Source organism: Manis pentadactyla, chromosome 11 (assembly GCF_030020395.1).
Source record: "Manis pentadactyla isolate mManPen7 chromosome 11, mManPen7.hap1, whole genome shotgun sequence".
Classification (NCBI taxonomy): domain Eukaryota; kingdom Metazoa; phylum Chordata; class Mammalia; order Pholidota; family Manidae; genus Manis; species Manis pentadactyla.
In genome coordinates this window covers 124,063,276-124,072,243 of record NC_080029.1, presented here as the reverse complement: position 1 = coordinate 124,072,243, position 8,968 = coordinate 124,063,276, and the positions used below count along the sequence as shown (strand labels likewise).

Below are 8,968 nucleotides of genomic sequence, written 5' to 3'. Positions count from 1 at the left end.
GCTATTTGGGTGGGGAACGGTTGGGTGAGTCTCTGTCAAATTAACCCTCCCCCCCGGCCCCCAGCGGCAAGTCGGGGCTCGGATCGGGACCCCGCGCGCGTCTTCGGATGCTACAATGTCACTACCCACCTAAAGCTCCAGCTTGGAGTTTCCGCAGGCGGGAGGGTGGGGCCGTCCAAAGGGGTTCACCCAAACCCCGGTGGTGGCTCCCTAACCTCTCTCTCTAGCTGGGACCCCGGGAACAAAGGCGCATGAGGAAAGGTGACCGGCTGGACGGTGAAGGTAATGTCCATGCAGACCACCTTTTACTTCCAACTCTTGTCCCCAAAGAGTGTACTTTTTATTTATGAAAGACGGGAGCATTTAAAGGAGAGGTTCCCCTCCACTCCCCAGGTGTCCATCGCCACGCTCGGCCGCGCCTGGGGACACCGCCACGCAAGTCCCCGAGGAAGCCCAGAGCTACGACAGCCGCGGAGCCAGTTCGCCGGCGACTCAACGTCCAGCCGGGATTACCCGACCCCCAGGCGGAAAGAGGATCCTTGTAGATTTTGGGGGAGGGGGCTGTGCTCTATTGTTCACTCCGAACCAATCCGGATCTGCCCATTTCCTTGCAGCCAATCCCGCGTCACCCAACCCACCCCGCCCTTCAGGCACCAAGTCCCCATTACCTCCCCCCCGCGTCCCCCGCGGTTCTGGGGAAGCTTCGTGACGCACCGGTCCCGCCCCCAGCTCCGGCCCCGGGCGAGTGCGTGCTGACGTCATGCTGCGTGCGGGCCGGTGCGGAATTGCTCCTTCAACTCCACGGGGCAGGAGTTAGTTAGCAAAGAGCTGGGGCTGGGCGCGCGACCCTCGTCCTTCTGCCCCTGACCGCACACTTTGCACACATCTCTTTTCTGCATGGTGGATATTATTTTTCATTATCCTTTTCTGGGTGCTATGGGGGATCATTCCAAGAGTAAGTCTTTCTGTGTGTGGGTGTGTACGTGTGTGTGCTTAATATGCAATATTTCTAATGCAGAAGAATGTTTAGCGGATTCTACAAGTGGTTTCTATTTGACAAAACATCGGGAGAAAAAAAAAACGAATGCATTTCTCCTGCAGAATTGTTTAGTCTTTGGAGTTCTGTTGTGTTAATTGATAATGAAACGCTTCTCAAGCCTGCCTGGCTGACCTCAGGCTGTGAAATCTGCTTCGGCTTTGCGCTAAGGCAATCAGGTTTTACTTAGGGATGTGGGGTTGTGTGCTTGCTTGCTGGTCTTTCAAACAAGGAAGATTTCTCTGGCTTGATCTGGGGTATTTAAACTAAGAATTGTCGGAGAGGATGAGAGGAGAGTCCGCTGAAAGCTGACGTCTGCGGGGATTGGAGGAGTCTCCGCAGGGGGAGTGTGAGGACGGAAATGCCAGAACATCACCGTTCGGTATTGATGCGGTGGCGTCCGCAGTGCCTAATGCCTGTTTGCTCTTTCCTTGCACTTACATACTAGCTTTTCGTTATAAGGTGTATCTATAAAAAGACTGTGTCCGAATGAATTTAACAGCGAAAAAAATTTTGGCGGGGGTGGGGGAGACAAAAAAACCTTCACAAATTCAGAAGAATATTCTTTTCCAATTGTTTGAACCTTTCGAAAGCCCACTTCTTTTCCTTGTGGTCGCAGTTCTTGAAAGAGAGCGAGAGGGTGAACAGGTTGGGCTGGGGCCGGAGGGGCCGAGGATGGCGGGGGCCGGACAGCCAGGCCTCACGCGAGCTCGGCGCCCTTCCTTGGCAGAGAAGCCCGGGACGGCCATGTGCGTGGGCTGCGGCAGTCAGATCCACGACCAGTTCATCCTCCGGGTGTCCCCCGACCTCGAGTGGCACGCCGCCTGCCTCAAGTGCGCCGAGTGCAGCCAGTACCTGGACGAGACGTGCACGTGCTTCGTGAGAGACGGGAAGACCTACTGCAAGCGGGACTATGTCAGGTGAGGCTCCCGGGAGCCGGGGCGCTGCTGCTGTCTTCTGGGACCGGGGCTCAGGGATGGTGGTCCGACCGAGTGCCTGGGGAGAGGGCCTCCCCCGCCCCGCACGCGTACAGCCGCGCGCCTCCGGACGGGGGAACTCCCCGCGGGCCGGTCTCCGCAGCCTCCCTACGCGCACAAAACGTCAGGGGCACGCGTGTCCCAAGCGGGTAGCAGCCCTGGAGTCCAGGCCGGCCACAGGCCCCACGCTCACACTGCCTGCGCCTTGGGCCTCGCAGGCTGTTCGGCATCAAGTGCGCCAAGTGCCAGGTGGGCTTCAGCAGCAGCGATCTGGTGATGCGGGCGCGGGACACTGTGTACCACATCGAGTGCTTCCGCTGCTCCGTGTGCAGCCGCCAGCTGCTGCCCGGGGATGAGTTCTCGCTGCGGGAGCACGAGCTGCTCTGCCGCGCAGACCATGGCCTCCTGCTCGAGCGCGCCGCCGCCGGCAGCCCGCGCAGCCCTGGTCCGCTTCCGGGTGCCCGCGGCCTGCATCTGCCAGGTAAGCCGTGCGCTCCAGGCCCTGGGCCTCCTAACCCGATGTGAGTGCATGTGAGTGTAGGGGAGTGCTTGAACTCAGAAGAAAAGTTGTCACTGTGTGGTTCTGTTTGCCAGATTGTGTCTGCTGTATTGTGTTTCCGTATAATGCGGAACTGCGTGCTAGACACACGGCTTCAGTGTGTTTGTGTTGCCTCCCCGGGAAAAACTGTGGGTCAGCTGTGAGCAGGGATAGTGTGAGTGTGTGAGCATGCGGGAACTGTGGAGAATTCTTTTCTCCGTGATCGGGAATATTTGCGGTAGGGTGGAAAGAGCAGAGGGCGAATGACAACAGGGAATCCGCAGTGGAGCCTGGCTGGGGAGCTCGTCTTGGGAATTCCAAGCAGTATGTTTCACTGTCAGAGAACAGATAGGTGTGCCCCTGGGGTATGTGTGTAATCCATCTCCCCTCCTGGGCTTGGGCCTGGGCTCCGCTCGGAGCCTGCTGGTAAAGATGGCTCTGAAGGCCAGTCACCCAACGAAGAGCGGGTGTCCGTGTTTGTGTTTTGAGTACCAGCTTGATGAACAGCTTAGCCAAGTGCTTCTCCGTGGGCAGGGAGAGGAGGCCCGGCGGATCCGAGACCACAGAAAACACTTCTGGGTCCTAATCAGGAGCTTCCCAGAGACGGGGCACGGGCGTGTGGTTAGAGGGCTTCGGACAGTGCCCCAGGCTAGGGGCTCCCGAGAGGCGGCCGCAAACCCCAGGCGCCCGTCTCCAGACCGTGCTGAGCCCCTGGGTGCCGTGTAGTACATCTTCCTTCTCTGGTCCACCCTTCCCTCCCCTACAGAAGGAGGAAATGGGCTGGATGGATTTTTTTGTAAATATTTATCCTGACCTAGAAATGCCTGGAGGGGTATATACACTGAAACAGCGCAGTATATATCCTCGGGTGTGTCGCCCTGGCCTGGTTGGGGGTGTGAAGCCGGACGAAGCCGGGGTTCAGGTGCGCCCTGGTCTGGCATCTGGGGGAAAGTGGGTCTCCTTTGTTCGCTGCCGGCTGTGGGCGGTGGAACCGGGAGAACCCCAGGCCAACCCGGGATAGCGTTAGCGGCCGCGCGGGCTGGGGCCGGGAAACCGGGAGCCTCGGAGGAGGAGAGCCGGCGGCCTTGCCCGGCAGCCTGGAAGCCGGAGGCCCGCTCGCGCCGCAGGCCGGTGCTTTGCGGCCTTGCCCGGCCTCCCAACGAGCGGAAAGGGCTTTCTCCGGCCTCGGGAGCAGAAGACAAGCCCCCCAAAATCGAATCAGCCCGGTGCCCCGGGTCCGCGGCGGCCTCCTTCCCCCTTCAGAGCCCCGGGCGCGCCTCCTTCCCCTTCCTCCGAAACCCCGACTCCCTCCGGATGGCCTCCCCGGTCCCGCAGGGCGCTTGCGAGCGTCCCCGGCGTCGGGTAAGTGGCGGAGGCCCGGCCGGGAGCGGCCCCTCGCGTCCCGCGGCCGCTCGGCGTGGCCCTCCCGCTCCCCTGCGCTCCGGGGAGACCGCTGCGAGGCAGCCTTTTCGGGAACTGGGGAAGGGGTGAAAACGCACACCCTCCGGGCAGAGCTAACAGATGCAAAGGGAGACGAACGATAAAGCGAAATACATGGAATAAAAAATAAAAGACATCGGTCCGCCGCGGGGCGTGGCCCTGGGCGGGAGGGTGTCGCCCTCGCTCACGTTTTGCCCGCGTCCTCGCAGATCCCGGGCCGGGCCGGCAGCCCTCGCTGCGCCCCCACGTGCACAAGCAGACGGAGAAGACGACCCGCGTGCGGACCGTGCTCAACGAGAAGCAGCTGCACACGCTGCGGACGTGCTACGCGGCCAACCCGAGGCCGGACGCGCTCATGAAGGAGCAGCTGGTGGAGATGACGGGCCTGAGTCCGCGGGTCATCCGAGTCTGGTTCCAGAACAAGCGCTGCAAGGACAAGAAGAAGTCCATTCTCATGAAGCAGCTTCAGCAGCAGCACAGCGACAAGGCGGTGGGGACGCCGCGCCGCGGCCGGTCGGGGGGGCCGGGGTGCGCGCGGCCGCATGTGCCTGCCCTTTTCTGGGCGAGCTCACCGGAGATCCAGGGGGAGCTGGGTGCTCCAAGGACCGCGTTTGTGCCTTCACAGCAAACCTCGCCTTGGGTTTAAAGCTCGTGATTATTGGCCCTGAGGTTGGGTCACCGTGTCCCAGCGGCCGACCTGAATGGGCATCCGGGCCCACTGCGGCCTGGTTGTGCAGAGGCCTCGGGGCGGGCTGTGCCCCTCTCTCTGCAAGGCTCGGTTTGAACACTTTTTTCTCCGAACACCTGGCGAGGAATGGCACGCAGGCCTCCTGTTCCCTTGCCCTGCTGGCCCCCAGCCCTGAGGCTGGACTGCGGTGGCGGGTTGCGGCCCAGGCTATTCTCACCGGGGAAGGAGGGTCCACCCGGGTGCGGTGGAGTGTGCACCACCCCGGAAACCAATTCAGGCCCCCGGTCTCGCACCAGTGCTTGGGGCCCCAACCTTAACGGCGGCAGGAAACTCGAGCCCTAACTCGGGCGGCCCCCAGCCCCACTTCTGCTTGTTCCGCAGAGCCTCCAGGGACTGACCGGTACGCCCCTGGTGGCGGGCAGCCCCATCCGTCACGAGAGCGCCGTGCAGGGCAGCGCAGTCGAGGTGCAGACCTACCAGCCGCCGTGGAAAGCGCTCAGCGAGTTCGCTCTCCAGAGTGACCTGGACCAACCCGCCTTCCAGCAGCTGGTGAGGTCCTGCCCCACGGGCCCTGGCGAGGCGGGAAGGGGGACTCCCAGGGGGTGAAGGGCTGGGGACCGCCCGAGGCGATGGCGGGTGGGTTTGAGTAAAGATGGCTGCAACCGCACCTCTGCCCTGTGCACTCCGAACCCGGCCTCCCTGGATTAAGCGCTCGCCAGAGAGGTCGAGGGATTTGCCGGCCCGCGCCCCCGCCCTGGGACCCTGCCCATGCGGCGGAATTCCGCAGAAGGGCGTGCTCGCGGCCGGAAGCCCGTCCCCCGGGGCAGCCCCGACCCGGAGCGCAGGGCCCGTGCGCGTCCTCACTCCCTCCCTGCTGCTGTCTCCGCCGCCCCAGGTGTCCTTCTCCGAGTCTGGCTCCCTCGGCAACTCCTCGGGCAGCGACGCGACCTCGCTGTCCTCGCAGCTCCCGGACACCCCCAGCAGCATGGTGCCGAGTCCCGTGGAGACGTGAGGGGGGCCCCCCGCCCAGCCCGCGGACCTCGCATGCTCCCTGCATGAGACTCACCCAGGCTCGAGCCGTTCAGCGCTGGAAACTCTTCTCGTCTTTGTAATTGTTATTTAACGAGGGAGGACCGAGAGAAGCGGCCGGCACAGCCCAGAGCGCCGGGACGCGACCTGCCTCCGCCAGACCGGAGGGCCCTGCTCCGAGGACTGTTATTTTTTCAAAACCAGAATTTGGGATCTACTAGCGTTAGGTCTGCGCTCCCATCCCCCTCGCTCGCCGGGGCCTCTGCCCCTCCGCCCGCGCCTGCCGGGCCCCGCGCTCCCAGGCCGCTCTGCCAGGGCGCCGGCGGGGCAGAGCGCGGGGCAACCCGAAGGAACAGACACTCACCCCCCAAAGCGCATGATTGCCGAAAAAAAACTGAAATGAGACTTTTCTTTAAACTGTTGTAAGTTATCGGTCGACGGAGGACAGAGGGTGTGAACCTTTGCCGAACAAAACGTAAGTTATTGTTATTTATTGTGAGAACAGCCAGTTGATAGTGGGACTAATATTTTGATCTTAATAAAAAAGAAAAAATAACCCGACGAGAAGTTGCTTGTGTGCTGTTGGCGCAGCGGGAGGCTGGGGCTCGGGGAGTCAACGCACCTCCGGCCGCGCGGAGTCCGGGGGGCGGCTCTCGGCAGGGCGGGGCCTCGTGCCCGCGGCCCCTGCGGATTGGGCGCCGCGCGGGGGGCGGGGCCGCGCGGGCCGGAGGGGCGCGTGAGCGCCGAGGCCCTGCCGACTGCCTGCGCGCGCTCCCGCTGCCCCGGCGCTTCGCCGCCGACGCCCACGCGGCAGGAGGGCCGACTTGTTTGGGCGGGAAACCCTCTAAGCTCCCGTGGCCGGGCTCCCGAGGACGCCGGGCTCCGTGGTGGCCTTGCTTCAGCTCCAGGAACCGCCTGGGCCAGGCGCCCCCCAAAGCCCGGGCCTCCACCGTTCGTTCCATTTGGGGCCAGGGCACGCGCTCGGCTCTCCCGGGGCTGCTTCTCCTGTCGGCCCGGCGGCCCGGACGCCTAACACCAGTGCCGCACCCGCCTGCTATCCCCGCCCTGCCCCCGAGCAGCGAGGCCAGCCTAGCGAGCCCTGGGCAAACAAGGGGAACCCGACGGCTCGTCCTCGGCCCTGTCCCCAGAGTGGACGCGCGACGTGATCAATCTCGTTGCATTTATTAATTCCCCCGTCTAGACAGAGGAGAAGGCCGTGCGGCGGCTTCTTATCTGCATTTGGCATCACCTGCAAGCGATACACCGAAGGAGCCGCAACAAGCCCCCGCTAGGATCGCTGCTGCCGGGAAAAATAAGTCCACCCAGAACCAGTCTGGCGTGTCCTCGGTTTATTTTCTTTCCAGACCCGAAATGCAGGGGGCAGGGGATGGCCTGGGTGGGAGGGGGCTGGGAATGGCCCCTGGATATGCCGTGCCCAGGTCACTTGGTGTGACATTTCAAACCCCTGCGACTTGTTTTCTTGAAAACTGGCTTTAGTGATCGCAGGAAATAACCGAGAGATACTGAATCTCCAGCAGGCCCCCGGGCAAGCACAAAAAACGGGCAGCTCAGGTTTTACCCTTCGCAAACATTTAACCCTTTGGCGGCCTGGGACAGTTCTTTCCCCAGCCCCTCACTTGGCAGACTCAGGAAGCTGCCAGCCTACCAGTCAATCCACGACTCTTGAAGAGTCTCCGGCATTGGGATTCTGTTTCCTTGTCCCTTGAGTTAAATGACCCACAAGTATATAATTTTTTGTCCAGAATTCGATTTGAAAGAGGACAATACTCTGAGTAGGGGATATTTGCTATCTTAGATCAAGTAGAGTTGGTGAGGAAAAATGTGTCTTAGGGGCAGCTGTGGGCCCTGGTAGAGTAGGCACCTTCTGTTAGGAAGCCACGGCTTCTTGGATGGCCAGAGGCCACCGTGGGTTTTTCAGCAGAACGGATGGGATTCCATCACCCTCCACCCGCATTAGAGACGGGAGGCTGGAAGATATTAGTTGGCAATTTTTGAAAGAAAACGGGAAGAGGTGGGACAGTTGAGCCACATTTATATTTTATTTCCTGAAAGTCAAGGTGATGCTAGCACAAAAATTAAAGATAACATTCTCCTTCTTCTGAATTTAGGAATCGGTGCTGTGAATTTAGAGATAAGGGAAGAGATATGCAGGGTTAATGAGGACCAGCTTACCTCTCAAGTGCCCAGAAATGGTTTTAATAATCAGGGTCAGGTTCTCCGAGGCTTCATTCCCTTAACTTAGACCGTTCCCTTCCGAACAGAGACGCAGATCCCTTTACCTTCTAGCTGGCCATTGTACACGAGGCTCAGCTTCCCACAAATCTTACTTTTGAAAACTTTGGATTTTTCCAGAATACTGGGTTTTGTTAATTTCTAAAAAAGAAAGTAACAGGTTCTTGAATAAAGAATTTCGTTAATGGTTGTTAATTAGCCCAGAATTTTTGCTTTTGACTGACTGCATTATTTTAAAGCTCTGAATGGAAACATTTGCCTAATGACAGTTATCTCTATCCTTATCCATAGATCAAAAACCGAATTCCTATTTCTGATATTTATATGAATGCATCTGATTTTGAATATTGGGAAATTACCCAGATAAAAGTGGTTACTGTGTATTAGGATGCCTGCATCTACTGCATAAAACATCACAAGCCCTGCAGTTTGTCGCTAGCCACCCAACAGGACGCATCGTTTTCCACGTGGGTTTTCAGGGTAAGGAGTTGACTTTGAAGCCTTATTATAAAGGTCTTCAGTGAGATGTCAAATCTGTGATTGATTAGTTACATTAATAAATATCAGTTTTACTAGTTCTCAGGTCATCTTTTAAACATCTGTAGTACCATAGGGATTTCTTTGTAAATTAATTACCATAACAATTACAAGTGTTATATTTTATGCTTACTGAATTTTTAAAGTGAGATACCCAACTGTGTAGTAAAAAGTTCAATAAAAGAGGCCATGGGTGGAAAATAGTAGTCATTTAACTAGATGCACTTTAGAGTAATATTTTTAAAGAAGATTTATCTAAAAAATTGGACAGGTCTGTGTAATTGAGGCAGGAAAGGAATTCCCAGAGATGGAAAAGTTTTATGGCTATTATAACACAAAATTTAATACAGTTTGAAAGGCTGCATAATTCTGGGAAATTCAGTCTTTGTGGCAGTATTCTCAATGAACTTTAATATTTAATGGTTTGTGGAACCAGAAATCAGCCTCAGTTTTGACCATGGAATAGCTTA

General features: G+C 58.3%; 1 protein-coding gene across 1 annotated transcript; it reads left to right on the top strand.

Annotated features, from left to right (window-relative positions):
• The first annotated feature begins 783 nt into the window (after nucleotides 1-783).
• Nucleotides 784-6,262, top strand: ISL2 (ISL LIM homeobox 2). The gene is made up of 6 exons (XM_036907606.2): nucleotides 784-955; nucleotides 1,767-1,956; nucleotides 2,232-2,494; nucleotides 4,201-4,481; nucleotides 5,061-5,228; nucleotides 5,575-6,262. The coding sequence occupies exons 1-6, from the start codon at nucleotides 898-900 to the stop codon at nucleotides 5,689-5,691; spliced, it is 1,077 nt and encodes a 358-aa protein (XP_036763501.1). The 5' UTR covers nucleotides 784-897; the 3' UTR covers nucleotides 5,692-6,262.
• Nucleotides 6,263-8,968: the final 2,706 nt, after the last annotated feature.